Here is a 15,707-nt window from a genome sequence, read left to right as displayed (position 1 = left end):
GTAATCGATGTGAAAGCAAATAACAGAGGGCAGTAGATCAGAAATCCATTTTTGTACCTTAAAGAAGCATGCTGAACTCAATGGTTGCGATCTTCTTTGGAATTAATAATGGAACGTATACCTTCAGTCGTTTTTTTTTGTTCAATTATGTTCATTACGCGGAAGGATAATTCACAGAAGTTGTCCGTCCTGAAGCAGTTATAATCACTCCTGCTTACGCACAACACCCGTATTTCGCCGGTTGAAAATTACCACCGTATGCTCATTATTTCGGTCAATGCTAATTATTTCGGGGCAATTTTAAAAATACTTGAAACGACTCTCAACCGGAGAGGAAAAGCTTTTATATGAATGAAAGTTAAGATCTATTTGATTCTTACGAATGACATTCAATACTGATGTAACAAGATGGGTGTAAATGGGTGTAGTATTTCTGTATCATACGTGTATTAATAAATTTCAGGTTTTAAACAAAACTCCAAGAAAAGCACTAAAAAAGAAACATGTTTTCCCAATCTCAGCAAGTTTATTTTTATTTTAAACAACCACTCCTGTACTTATTCTCAAATAGCAACATAAAGAACACGATGAACATTTCATAGTTGTAAGCAGCATAAATGTAGGATTTAAATATTTGTTACAGTATATATCAGTATTTTCTATATATTTATGGGAAAAGGGGTAAATGGTAGAATGTAGGTGCCAGTTCGTGTCAAGTTCGATATTGGCTCCTAATCTGCAACAGGATCAGCCTATAATTGAAACTATACACACTCTTTGTAATTGGAATATGCTGACCATGTCAATGCCCATCAAAAGAAGCTGAATCTCACAGTGTAATATATTTAAAATACTCAATATGGGATAATCTGTAGAATACATATTTTTTCAATAAGAAACATATATACTAGTAACCACAAATTATATTTTCTGATAGGGCTTAGATCAAAATTCTATATTGTTTGGTACAAAAAACCACTTTATCTACAAGGCTATAATCCTTTCTCTTTTGTAAATATCCGCTTTGATTTCACAATTTCGTACAGTTTCTGTTTATAATGCATTAATATTTAATCACCCCTTTCCAGGCAGATTTTGATGTAATATGCTTGCGCTTGGAAGCTACTAATCCAACATCACTGTGTTTGATAATATTCCTGAAGGTTCAAGGTTTAGGGAACATTGTGCTTCACATAAAATCAATAAATGATATCACTTGATTCATTAGTTCTTGGGAATGCCATCAAACACAATTACCAAGTACTTTTAATAACATTTGAAGACAGTTTTTACCAGTGTAGATACCACACTGACATTTTTTTTCTGATTCTAACAAATGCCCGTCGGTGAACAAATTATTGCATTTATCAGCCGAAAATTATACAAAACACAACAGCCCAAAAGTCCTCCATAAAATGCAGGATTCATTGTTGATCAAACAAATCACTTGACCAACTGAAAAGTTGCCGTTCTGTGACAGCATCACAAAGTTACATAGAGCCATCAATAAATAGATCAAGTATAATGCTGATATAATACAGTCATTGACCTCTGACACAGATCAAATTATAAGGTCAAAGTTTGGTCATTATCACCATGGACATATAAATATTCATTAGCAGTCTTACTTCTTTTTATCATATTTTTAAGTAATAAGATAGAGATTTACGGTAGCACTATGTGATACCATTTGTCACATGATGCTACCGTAAATCTCTATCTTATTGATACCTTCACCGTACAAATCTTCAAATCTTATCTTTTTTGAGTTGTTTTACATCTGATAAACTTTAAAGAAATTTTAGTATGTTCGTAACTTATGTGAAAAATAATCCACATACTAAAGTTGACAGTTTTTGGTAATCTTCATATTGACCTGTAGGGTATGCTAAGCTCTCATTTACCCATGGACTTTGAATCAACCTTAAATGCCAAAGACTGATTCCAAGCATTTAAACATTGCCACGCTGTTGAAACAAAAGTACAACTTAGTTTTACTGTTTAACATTGTTGCACTGGATATTGAATTGCATGAACAAACTTTCCAAAGAGAAGACATGACATTGTCACCATTACTTTCACATACACACTCTGACTTCGTTCCTTGATTGTGCTTGCAGAAACATTAATATATTGCACAAGTCCCCACGTTAATACTTATCAATCATGTTCAGAATTTGACTTGGTTTAGTCCAATGTGTGACACAACCTTTGTTACCGTGACACCCACACTGCTTCGTCGTGTTACCATGGTATTAATGGTGTTCCAATGATGTGTCTTAGGATCGTAACGCTCTACGCTGTTCAGACTGCTGCTTCCATCATTGCCCCCGACAACGTAAAGTTGTCCATCCATAGCAACTGCATCATGAGTACTCCTGTTGAGTGATAATGAATATGTGAGATTAGATAAGGCCAAAAAAAATGATGCATAGCGCCAAAATGAAAAAGTCACGTGATGTCTCAAAACAATCACTGGTTTGACTGGAATCCTGCTGCTGCACAATTTTAATGTGTTTTAGATGGGGTTATGATTGAGAATAAGCTTTATGTGGCCTCTCTGGACTCCCATATATTTGCACTAATTTAGTCGGGCACCATTTGCAGTCATCAGCCAACATTTGAAGCAAAAAAAAACAGGTAAAAAAAAAAAAAACCGCGTTGCCGCACCACTTTTTGGTCAAGCTCCATACCAGAAACCAGAGACTTTTTTTTTTGGCCTAAGCTCAACATGGAATGGGAGCCAATGTGGACCATGCAGACAGGTGTTTATCTCTGGTTTCCTTGGCATGAAATGACTGAGCGCTTTTACATTCCCTCAGTTTGGGATGCCAGTCCATCACAGGTTACTCCCCATTTAATGTCAGTACCAATTCATACTCCTGGGTGGTGAGAGGCCAGTGGGGGTGAAGTGGCTTGCCCAAGGACACGACACAAGGCTAGTAGCTGGACTTGTACCCCCGACCCTCTGAGACCCTCTGATCATGATCCAGTCATGTACCCTAAGGCCACACTCCCCCACAATCCTATCAGGTTTAGACAATACAAGCTAAATGAGTCTGAAGCCAGAGTTGCACCTGAAGTTGACGTTCAAAAACCCTATTAATTTTTGGAAGATCAAGAATCAAACACAAATTAATGCAAGGCAGAAATTAACAAAAAAAAAAAAACCATGAATCATTAATTCTACCTTCTTATGGTCATTGATGGCACAGGTTCCCACAAATTGATATCTGGATTAAATCGCTCAGCGCTGCTCAGGCACGCTGCACCATCATTCCCACCAACAACATAAAGGGCGCCCTCTACCACCGCCGCTCCCGTAGAACTCCGTCGACTGATCATATGAGGCATCTGTGTCCATGTGTTTGTTTGTGGGTCATACCTCTCTACACTGGAGAGATGGCAGGATCCATCATAGCCACCGAGAGCATACAAGCAACCATCTGTGGGCAAGCGAATTGGACAATATAATAGTGATGTAGTTGAGTTACTTGTGAAGGATCACTAGTCCATCACAAGTCAATCAGAAGTCCATCACAAGTCCATCACAAGTCCATCACAAGTCAATCGCAAGTCCATCACAGTCTATCACAAGTCTATCACAAGTCAATCACAAGTCAATCACAAGTCCATCACAAGTCAGTCACAAGTCAATCACAATCTATCACAAGTCAATCACAAGTCAATCACTAGTCAATCACAAGTTAATCATATGTCAATCACAAGTCAATCACAAGTCAATCACAAGTCAATCACAAGTCATTTAAAAGTTAATCACAAGTCTATCACAAGTCAATCACAAGTCAATCACAAGTCAATCACTAGTCATCACAAGTCAATCACAAGTCCATCACAAGTCAATCACAAGTCAATCACAAGTCAATCACTAGTCCATCACAAGTCCATCACAAGTCCATCACAAGTCAATCACAAGTCAATCACAAGTCAATCACAAGTCAATCACAAGTCTATCACAAGTCAATCACAGTCGATCACTAGTCAATCACAAGTTAATCACAAGTCAATCACCAGTCTTTCACAAGTCACCACAAGTCCTCCAGTTTCAAGTTAACTCACACGTACTTGGATCTACAACACTGCCATATACAAGTGATGAATTGCTGAACATTGGCAATACACAAAATTTACATAATTACATGTATATTACAAAAAGAACCCATAAGCAGGATTTCCAATTCCAAATAAGGAAAATGTGAATTAGTGGTTCATACTGCACAACACGTAAAGTTCTCAAGTGATTATTTTTTCTTTTCAAATGGAGGCATTATTCATTAATACTTCAAAAAGACAAAGTGCCCTTATTGACGATGAATGACATACAGCAAGTGATAAGTGCCTTGTCTTGACTTAAGTACATTTCTTATACTGTTAGAGCCTTGATTTGAATTCCCATCATCAAAAACCCAACTCACCCATGACTGCAACTTTAACGTATCTCCTTCTGGTTACCATGGCAGCCACGATGTCCATGTATTCGTCAATGGATCATAGCGTTCAACGCTGTTCAGACAAGACGCGCCATCGTACCCGCCAATGGCATACAGGAGCCGTTGAGAGAGGCCACAGCTAGACAACTACGCTTGGTGCCCATTGGTGTCACTTCTTTCCATGTGTTTGTTTGTGGGTTATAACTCTCCATTAAGGCTAGATCATTGGAACCATCATACCTACAAAACAGAAAGAGCAGAAAAGCAACAAAAAACTGAATTATCTGTTTGAATAATGTGACGTGTTGTGCCAGCTCTCCTGCGTCAGGCTGGTTTTGGTTGGTAGCGTGCCGTCCCGTGGTGTCCTATCCCTGCAGTGGTGGGCCACAGCACTAGGCTATCCCCTCTTCTCAGGTTGACAGGATCAGTAGACTGGTGGAAGTCAGGCCAGTGGAGCAGGGCAATGGGAGTGAGAATTGGCAATTGGAATGTGGAGTCGGAATGTCAGTGGAGTCGAAATGTGGGTCGAGTCAGCGAAGTCTGCGGAGTCGAAATGTGGGTGGAGTCGGCGAAGTCTGCGGAGTTGGAATGGGGATGGAACGACATATTTCCCTTGGGACTGTGCCCTTGACTTAGTCCTAAGTAGATCCTACCCTACACAGACTAACTGGTGATCGGGTCATAGCCGAGCGGTTAGAGCGTGGAGCTACGGAGTGGAAGGTTGTGGTTCGAATCCCATTCGGACCAAAAACTGGAAAACTCTCTCTGACGACCCAACAGTAAATGGGTACCTGATTCGTTCAGGAAGGTGAGACGGCGAGAGGAGGACTGGGCCCTGTCACTGATATGCCGCGCCCAGACACAGTGGACCTCTAACATCCCACTGCCCCTACGGCCAGTAATGGCTATGGGACCTTTACCTTTTACCTTTAGATCCTACCCTACACAGACTAACTGGTGATCGGAGACAGTAATCAAGTACGGTGGTCATGCATTTAATCATCATCATCTGTCATGTCCTTCCATCCTAATCAGGAGCGTTAGCAATTATTCTAATCAGTTGAGAATCAAGCAATCAACTGACTAAATCCTAGCCCTGCAACCCCCTGTATAGACTTGGCGCCCCAACTTCTCTTTGCAATACAGCGGTGCATAAACCCAATTGACCAATCAGAAACAAAGATTCCCAATATGCAAAGTGTGGGTGACTCACAGTGTCTTTGGTATTTAAAACATACAGTTGGGGACTTTACAATTCTTGTTCCGTCACAATAACGTGATTTGAGTGCAGGATGGTTGGACTACTGTAGTTGACCATTTGGAACCGGAGTGCAGGGCATGGTTGCATCACTTGTAAACCAATAGCGATCACACATTGCTATTAGAGCGCAGGCGTAAAGTTACGTCACAAATCAACCACTAGTCGAAGTCCTAGCCCCAATTTGCTCAATGTCGTCATGGCTTGATTGTGAAAGAGAGAACTTTTAATACATGTACTTCACACTGCATGTCACTTCCATTGAAAGCCATTTTGTTGAAAAAGAAGAAAAACTATCGGGCATTATTTGGGCAAATATGTGCATTTTTCTGTGTATTATCCAAACATTTTGCATAAAACTCACCCTCCTACAGCATATACAAGTCTCCCGACCGTGGCCACACCCAGCCTGGCTCGCCTAGTGCTCATGGGAGCCAGCGGGTGCCATGTATCACTCCGAGGATCGTAACATTCACACTCGCTGTGGATTGCAAATAAGCTACCTCCACCTGAAAGAAAAAGAAATTGCATAAGAGCGTTATAGGTTCCTTGTGCAAACAAGAGAGGGCGCTTTTTTACCACATCTGAGAGCCCTGTGGATGCGACACACTGCATGTGGTACTGGTTTGCACATGCAAAGAGAGAAGTACGCACAACTATTTTTATATTAAATGTGCACAAAGCCATAGTTTTTGCATGAGCATCAGGCGTCGTCAGCAATGTGTTCAAATGTCTCTCCCAGCTAGTGTTCTTCCCAGTGGTACTTGTGCACGGAGCCCACATGGGCACTCAAAATTTAGATGACTGATTGACCAATCGTATAATGACAGGTGCAGGGAGTTAATCTGTATATTTGACTATTACATCATTGGTTTTAATAAAACTGTGCATTTTATGGAGCAGTTCTTAAAACGAAGCCAAGGAACTGGGATTTAATTTGAATAGAAAGGTGCAGTAGATCATGAACTCACATTGTTAATTTAATCCGTTAATTATAGGATTAATTCATCGTGTCCGTGCAACAAAGTCGTATCCCCTAAAATGGGCCGTACGTAAAACGCGAGTTTCAGAATGTCAAAAGGTTGTATCTCACTTAAAATAACACGGATGTACACACAAAGTCAATGGACGTCGAGATACGACCTTGTTGCACGGACCGTAATTTGTGAGATACAACTTTGTTGCAGAATGGAATTACGACCTTGTTGCACTGACGTGACGAATTAGAGTTTGTATATTTTACTCAGTCTTAAACTCTCACACGTGATGATTCTAACTTACCAACAGAGAACAGCATTGGAACACAGGCTGAATTGTGTCTCTCCTGTGTACGAGGAGATTGCATCATGGTTCGTTGCTCTGGTAGTAAGTGATACTTCAAAGCTTCAATCAGCAGATCTTTGCATTCTGGACTGGAACGGACAATTGGCTCTGTCTCCACGTTGTTGACCAGGAAATCACGGGTAAGGAGAGGGAGACGAACACACTCCATCAACTGCAAGATACAAAAACCCAAATGTACTTTATCAACTACATGATACAAATACAAACCTCTATATCAACTACAAGATAAAATAACAAACATGCTCCATCGACAACAAGAATAAATGACAAACACTATCATCATGTACAAAATAAACTTCAAAGCTTAATCATTATCCCAGTACCTTATCAATCGCTAAAAACCCACATTTTTTTGCCTCTTTTTGGGGGTCCCTGCATCAATTTTTGCATGATGTAACAGAAAGATGTGTTACCTTGGCAACATATTTTTGTCTTGTGGGTAAATCCACCCGCACCCAAAGCACCACAGCATTGAAGACATCCTCTTCTGATGTAATGTTCAATCGCTCGCTGGATACCAGTTGAGCAACCTGAAATAAATGGGATAAATGTTTTGGCCAAGAAACTGTGGAAACTGTCTACAGTATAACTTCATTGAAAGACAATCAGGTTTTTGAAAAGAGTCAATGGTTGGAAACAAGTGAAAACATATCTGTTTGTTGCATCAAAGGTCAAAAAGACAATGACACACTAGCTGTTCTCTGACTCTTTATCGGAGTGACACATTGAGGCAGTGTTCAGTCTAGTGACCCCCTACCTTCAACAAAAATAGTCGGGATAATAAGAACCAATAATAAGCATGTAGATGATGACAAGACGTTTTACCTCCTCAGCTGGTAGATGGAGATATTCTTCAGTATTGACAACATGATTGAAGTTCTGCAGTGAGTAGAGATGCGATGATTGCTCCAAGTCATAGCATCCGTGCATATCAGCAAACCTTCTGATGCCTAGACAGTTGGATGGATCTAGCTGGCCTAGGAGAAACTTACAGCAGGCATCACGGACACTGTGAAGTTGTAGAAGGCTGGCTGCTGGTAGTAGAGACTACAGACAAATACAAGATTTGGGAGCAAGATCAGATTTAAACAGTCTCTTTTGGAAAGAAGTAAAAATCTATCTTTGTAAAGGTTTTTCCTTTGTGCTACTTTTTCCTTTCCACCTTTGTATAGCCCTTCAACTCGATTAGCCTTTTCCAAGGCCTCGTGAAATAAGAACACACCTTGTAATAATTTTGGCATCAATAAAATTGAGAAATATTTTAAGCAAACCTCAAAACAGTGCTGAATCTCTGATTAGGTTTGAAATGTTAGGAAATTAAACAGCAATTTCACAAAACTTGAAGTTGGAGCTATCATCAACCCCCCCCCCCCCCCCCCCCCCCCCCCCCCCCCCCCGTTCCTGCCACTACCAAGCCCGCCCACCAAAATGTCCTGGTAAACCTTGATACCTGTACGTTCTCTTCTCCAATGTTGATTTCTACCCCCTCCCTGCCCACTCCAAACCCCCACCCACCAAAATCTCCTTGTAAACCTGATTGATACCTGTACATTCTTTTCTCCAATGTTGATTTCTGACCACCCCCCCCCCCCTGCCAACCCCCCCCCTCTCAGATGTTCTGGTGTATGCATGTACCTGTACGTTCTTTTCTCCAATGTTGATTTCTGACCTCCCCCCCCCCCTGCAAGCCCCGCCCTCTCAGATGTTCTGGTGTACGCATGTACCTGTACATTCTTTTCTCCAATGTTGATTTCTGCCCCCCCCCCCCCGCAAGCCCCGCCCTCTCAGATGTTCTGGTGTATGCATGTACCTGTACATTCTTTTCTCCAATGTTGATTTCTGCCCCCCCCCCTGCAAGCCCCGCCCTCTCAGATGTTCTGGTGTACACATGTACCTGTACATTCTTTTCTCCAATGTTGATTTCTGAACCCCCCCCCCTGCAAGCCCCGCCCTCTCAGATGTTCTGGTGTACGCATGTACCTGTACGTTCTTTTCTCCCATGTTGATTTCTGACCACCCCCCCCCCCCCTGCAAGCCCCGCCCTCTCAGATGTTCTGGTGTACGCATGTACCTGTACGTTCTTTTCTCCCATGTTGATTTCTGACCACCCCCCCCCCCCGCAAGCCCCGCCCTCTCAGATGTTCTGGTGTACGTATGTACCTGTACGTTCTTTTCTCCAATGTTGATTTCTGACCTCCCCCCCCCCCCCGCAAGCCCCGCCCTCTCAGATGTTCTGGTGTACGCATGTACCTGTACATTCTTTTCTCCAATGTTGATTTCTGCCCCCCCCCCCGCAAGCCCCGCCCTCTCAGATGTTCTGGTGTATGCATGTACCTGTACATTCTTTTCTCCAATGTTGATTTCTGCCCCCCCCCCCTGCAAGCCCCGCCCTCTCAGATGTTCTGGTGTATGCATGTACCTGTACGTTCTTTTCTCCAATGTTGATTTCTGCCCCCCCCCTGCAAGCCCCACCCTCTCAGATGTTCTGGTGTACACATGTACCTGTACATTCTTTTCTCCAATGTTGATTTCTGCTGTGTATGCAAACTGTACCAGCTGTTCAACTGCCAGGGCTTCTATGTCACGGAGATGCACCTCTGACTGACGAGATTCAGTCATGTCACCTTGGAAATAAAGGCAAATCAAAATACACCAAAAACAGTGAACAATCTTTCATTCATTTAGTAGAGAATATATGAATCTCAGGTTAACATCTAAAATCACTGTATACCAGAAAAGTGACCAACATGTTGACAATGACCAGTGACCTTCTATTGATTGAATAATTGTGCTTGCACTTTACTCATACAAAAGTATCAGTACTTTTATTCAGGTCAAAGATAATTGAAAATGGCAGCTTGGGGTGGGGGGGGGGGGGTGTAGAGACAAACCTTTGTGAGGTTGGGGAAGCTAAAATGATGACTGGCAACTAGTTTTCCAGAGTTTCCAGGGAGAAAATTCTAGTCGGATTCCACAAGGTCCCATTGCCATTGTGTTCAAGGGGACCCAAGGTTACACCTCTATGTTCCAACACCCCTATGTTCCGACTGCACATATTCCTATTCCTAACCCTAACCCTAACCAGTAACACAATCGTATGTGCGGTTTGTCGGAACATAGGGGTGTCGGAACATAGGGGTGTCGGAACATAGAGCAGTCACTGGACCCAACATGGAATGTGGGACAAACTCAATGGGAACTTGCTACAGTAGAAACCCATTGGATCATCAACCAGTTCCAAATTATTCCCATTAGGTCCTGTTTTTTTTTTTTGGGGGGGGTTTCCTAATGATTCCCATTAAATCCCAAACTGTAATGGGATTCGATAACTGGAATTTTCTCCTGGGTTAGCTTGATTATTTCAGCATGTAGGTGGGGGGGGGGGGGTGTCCCTATTTAGTGCCAGCCTTAAGGTTAGTTCGGTGCAAAAGGAACACGATAAGAATATGTGATGTCATGTCAATTATTATCATGATGCAAATTTGCAAAAGGGTTTACAAAATTTTCGAGTGAATTTCCCAGCAAATGTTCCCCTGACTTTAAATTCTCTTCTAATTCACATTCACGTGCAGTATAAGCCGGCCTTTAAGCATGCCTGGAACATACAGGCACCACACTATTGTAAATCAAAAACAATTATAACTCACTTGTAAACATAGCATGGAAGTAAGCACTACATGATGCTAACACCAATTTATGAGCCATGATGATCTTCTCTCCAACTTTCAGCACAATGTCGCACAGTGTGGCTTGTTGACGCATACGATTCATCGCTACAAACGCATCGTTGGCATGACGAGAGGCTCGGTGTGTGAAGAACTCTCCTAGCTTAGCATTCTGGGATGTACAACCCACGGGACTGATTACCGGTGAAGCAGGGTGCCGGGACAGGGTACGGCTATGGGACACTTGTACTGATAGTTCTGACTTCTTATCCATTGTTGTTTAGAGCTGTTCTGCAAGTTTCTCAAATCTTGATTTCTCCTCTCAAGTTTTTAATAGCTCAGTTGCTGTCAAGTTCATATGCTGCACAATGATGTAGCTTTCCACAGGCTCATCTCTTTATACATCAAACATGCATATGGAGCATTCCCTCAGAATGATGGCCTTGCAGTCACAAAACCTTCTCAGTATCTGCAGAAATATCAGGAAAGAAGAACATTTTGAACAAAAAGTTGAGCTAAAGAAATAAAAATTTCAAGAATTGGTGATCCATCAGGTGTAAAATGGAAATGTTTATTCCCAAACAACGACCATACTAGCTGTTCTCACTACTAGTACCAGTAGTTCTACTGGTATGGGCGCACCATCAAATCAAATATTTTTGCGGCACCACAAACTGACAGATCAACTATGGACTTTGTGCGCATACAAAATGCATGTCACTATATGGGCAGGTGTGGCAGATCATTTCTATGATACTTCTTTTCACGGTGCGACCGACAATTTGGGATTTCAGCTTCGTCTTCCAAAATAGGCAGACAAAATATGCAGTGGATATTACAATTACACCGCTTCATGCAAAACAATGATGAAAAGCTCAGCTACAAATGATCAAACCTGTACACTTTGCACAGGTGAACGGTGAACACTGAATATTAAATGTGTGTGAGAGGGGTGACAAGGTGACAACCATTCTGAACAGAGGTTAATCCAATTTGTATACATGGACATAATGAAGCAGTTAATACCAAACACGCACATTAAGCAAACATTCATGTCAGCACTTACCACCACAATACTTGTGTGTTTTCCTTACAAGCACTAGCCTAACTTTGAGCCCAGAGATCAGTTGTTATGACAAATATGCAACTTATCCACACTTTTAATCTGCTTTGATTACAAGTTCACTGTTGCATATCCTAAAAACCACAGGAAAAAACAACTATTTCTAAACCCTAGAGGCACAAACTTACCACAAAGTGAGACCTTGACTCTCAATCAGTGAAACTAACAGATCATGCAACACTGAATAGAAGACTAGTTTGGTTAAATTCCAGGGAACCAATGGCCTGTTACGCGGGCAGTGTGTGGTTGCTGGTATTTTGTCAACAAACAGCAATGTTTCATACCCACAGGATATATGCCTGCTGAGTCTGTACCCAGGCAATGTACTTTTAAGAATAACAAGTCAGTTTTGAGAGTTTAATTGTTTCCGTTTGTTACTCATGTGGTTGGAATCTTGACAACAATCTCAACAACTCATTTAGAAAGTGTTGGCAGCAACAAAGCAATTAATCGTGCATGTAAATAAGTCCTACCTCCATAATCAAAACAATTCCATGAATTCCAGGGATAAAATAACCAAGTACCGTCACTGAGCCAAAAGTGGCCAAACAAGAAAAAAATATATCCCCCGCCCCCCCAAAAAAAGGCGTACATGTAACACTACAATATGAAGCTCCTTGTGAAAAAGACTTTGATGCTCAAAAACACATGTATTCCTTTGAAAAAAAAAAGAACTAGTACATTTTGTTGTTATTGGATTGCTTTCATCTATGGTATGCAACAGAGAACACTCTGAATATCATCTTAACCTATCCAGACGAAGCAGAAGTTCACCGAGGACAGAAGCCCCAGCACCATCATCAGTCTCAGTCATCATTTATTAATAACTCCAGATTTCTAAACTGATGTGGACTGGGGATATGTGAGGATGAATAATATCCAGACTGCATTACTCATGGCTAGGCAGTCAGGCCACACACCACTATACAGCATAGACTTATCAGTACATTTGTGTGGGTACATAGAGCAGACATCTCAGGTTCAGCTGGATAGTGACCTACCATCATGGAGCTAGCTCCATGGACCTACATGTGCATATGTCCATATTAGTACATTTGCTTGGCACAGCCATTCCAGTGATTCACAATGTTTTGCTCACCCAACTGAAATTTTCAAAGCTCTTTATTTGGATTCTTTTGCATGACTCAAAGAACCGTTCATTAGAATTTTTGGAATCACATTTTATATGATAGTTGATACATACATGTGCATATGTCCATATTAGTACATTTGCTTGGCACAGCCATTCCAGTGATTCACAATGTTTTGCACACCCAACTGAAATTTTCAAAGCTCTTTATTTGGATTCTTTTGCATGACTCAAAGAACCGTTCATTAGAATTTTTGGAATCACATTTTATATGATAGTTGATAAGTGTACTGGTACCATGTGTTTTATAGCGCCATGCATGAACCATCCGTCTTTTTCTTTCCATTCTCCAAACTGAAATTTTAACGTATGAAATGTAAAAGATTTTTTCTTTCAAACTGTTCACTTTTACTAACCATCCTAAATTTGTCTAATTCTAAATAAAAATTCTTTAGAAACTAAAATGAATACTGCGTGTATAAAATATTCTTCAACACTAATTTATAAACAAGAAGAAATATTCCTAGAGTATGTGAAAGAAATAGTTAAATTAACTATTTCTTTCACATACTCAAGGGATATTTTAACTTAACATTAACTTAATGGGATGTTAAGCCCCAAACTAAATGCTCAGTTGGAGCAAATGACCTCATTAAGATGGACATCATAATTAGATTTTCATCTGGAATGATATTGTTTGTGTGCCATAGAGAGAAAAATACCATCACATGTACATTTCCTTGTGCTCAGTCATGGTCATACATACAAAAGAAACACACGTCTGTGTACTAGATATATAGGAAATAGCTTCACAATGCATAATGGACCATATGCATGGTGTGATAAGACCACCAATCTATAATTTATGAGTAAGAAAGTCACAGAGCATGTGGCAGGAAGGAAGTAACAAAGCTGTTTATCAAGGTTGCTTTGCATTCCAGATACCAGAATTAAAGGTTCATCAGATTAGCAATGATCATTATGTAATCGCAGACAGAATGTACATCTGCCTGTACACTGAATAAAAACTGTCCAAACTTTACGAGTGATCTTCTTGAGCTGTTTAGACAGCAAAGATAATCATTGCATCCATGATCTAAGTTAATCTGCATATATGCAGTGCTAGGAAAAAATCTGTTTGGTTGACTCAAACTTTAAAGTTTCAGAATGCAAACCACAGTAAATGTAATAAAAATAGTGAGTGCTTTCATCAATTTGTCCTAGGTTGAGTGATTTTACAACAACATTAAGTTGTTGCCAGGATTTCTGGTTGACAAAACAGGCATTCGGGTTTCGGGGTATTTGGCAGATCTGGAATAATGGGGTTTCGGTTCAATCGTTTTGGCCGCACAAGTTTATCAAGCATGATACGATGGTACACATAATTTGAAAAAAAAACCCATTGATCCACAAACTTTCAAAATAAAAAGTGCAACCACAACAAAGTCTTAAATACCCATATTTCCTAAAAGATACCTGACATATCTGAAATTAAACAATCACTGGCAACAGAAATTCTATGATCAAGGATTAGTTACATTTTGGTAATCGTTTGAATTAAAAAAAAATTATCACCACCAATAAATGTCATTAACACACAGAAAAATCAATGAATATTTTTAAAATCAACATTACACTGAAAAGAAATAAAATCAAACATTACAACATTCCACAGCTGAAAACAAATGTAACTCTTTTTGTATTTAACAAGTCCTAAGATAAATAGAAAATCCAAAATAAAACAAAACAGCAAGTGTACAGCACAAGTTCAAAGCTGACAAGAAAACAAAATCACAACTTGGGTAAATATTTCCTTTTCCAACATTGCCCATTTTCCACTTTCATTCTAAACAGATCATGGATAAATTTCTACATGGAAAAAAATCAAAATAATAACTTTACTTAATAAAACAAGAATATTTGCCAACTGATTAATTTTCTGCAATTTGTCACTGAAAATTAACATCACTCACCCGCAATGCCCTTTTGCAGGACCCCTTTTGCACACCTCATCAGAATCCATACGAAATTATTTATGATGGGCAATAAAAAACTACCGAGACGAATTCACAAAACCCGCCAATTCGGAACAAAGAACGAGATCCAAGCTGTTCTTTGTTGAAGAAATTTAAGGAAATTGTACGCAAACCTTGGATAAAAACAGACAATGCATCCACCAGCTGTATGCAGATGTGGTATTGAATAGCGCACTGGCACCTCGCAACTTGCCGGGTTCTCTGCTGTTCAGTCCCGATCGCTATCCGTGCCGGCCGGCGTCCCGACTGCACTGCACTGGGCAGACTTGTTATTGTTTATCAATCATTTCCGCATGACTGATTCCAAATTCCACGTGACAAACAAATAACTAAATTATCGCCAATAATGCTTATTGAGCGAAGGAGATACGTATGCACTGTAAAACTGGCCATAAATCTGTCACATTTTTGTCACAATGGGTAAAAAAATTGCACAGTTTTCTTGTCAAGTAGCTCAGCAAGTAGCCCGACTGCGTCTGGCCGTACAGTACTATCGCAAGCTTGCGATAGTACTGTACGGCCAGACGCAGTCGGGCTACTCAGCAAGATGCGATTGTCTTATCTGTCTAGTCTCCGTCTCTAACGTTATGGCAGCCGTGTGCGCGGAACGTGTATGTCATAATGCATATGCTCCGCTAAGGAACAAAATAGCCCGAGGCCAAACTATTATTTTTTTGGGACTAGTGCACTATTCGTATAGGAAACTATAGATTTCAAATATCTTTAATTTTACTGTTTTG

General features: G+C 40.5%; 1 protein-coding gene across 1 annotated transcript; it reads right to left on the bottom strand.

Annotated features, from left to right (window-relative positions):
* Positions 1–1,785: 1,785 nt before the first annotated feature.
* Positions 1,786–15,423, bottom strand: LOC119744810 (kelch-like protein 17). The gene is given in 12 exon segments (XM_038220958.1): positions 1,786–2,378; positions 3,191–3,446; positions 4,437–4,487; positions 4,490–4,570; positions 4,573–4,691; positions 6,074–6,218; positions 6,991–7,204; positions 7,467–7,583; positions 7,879–8,100; positions 9,556–9,677; positions 10,701–11,187; positions 14,905–15,423. Coding segments are annotated over 11 exon segments (1,827 nt in total). The 5' UTR covers positions 10,993–11,187; positions 14,905–15,423; the 3' UTR covers positions 1,786–2,170.
* Positions 15,424–15,707: the final 284 nt, after the last annotated feature.

This window comes from Patiria miniata, unplaced genomic scaffold (genome assembly GCF_015706575.1).
Source record: "Patiria miniata isolate m_02_andy unplaced genomic scaffold, ASM1570657v1 HiC_scaffold_7, whole genome shotgun sequence".
Classification (NCBI taxonomy): domain Eukaryota; kingdom Metazoa; phylum Echinodermata; class Asteroidea; order Valvatida; family Asterinidae; genus Patiria; species Patiria miniata.
This window is presented reverse-complemented; position numbering and strand designations above follow the sequence as displayed.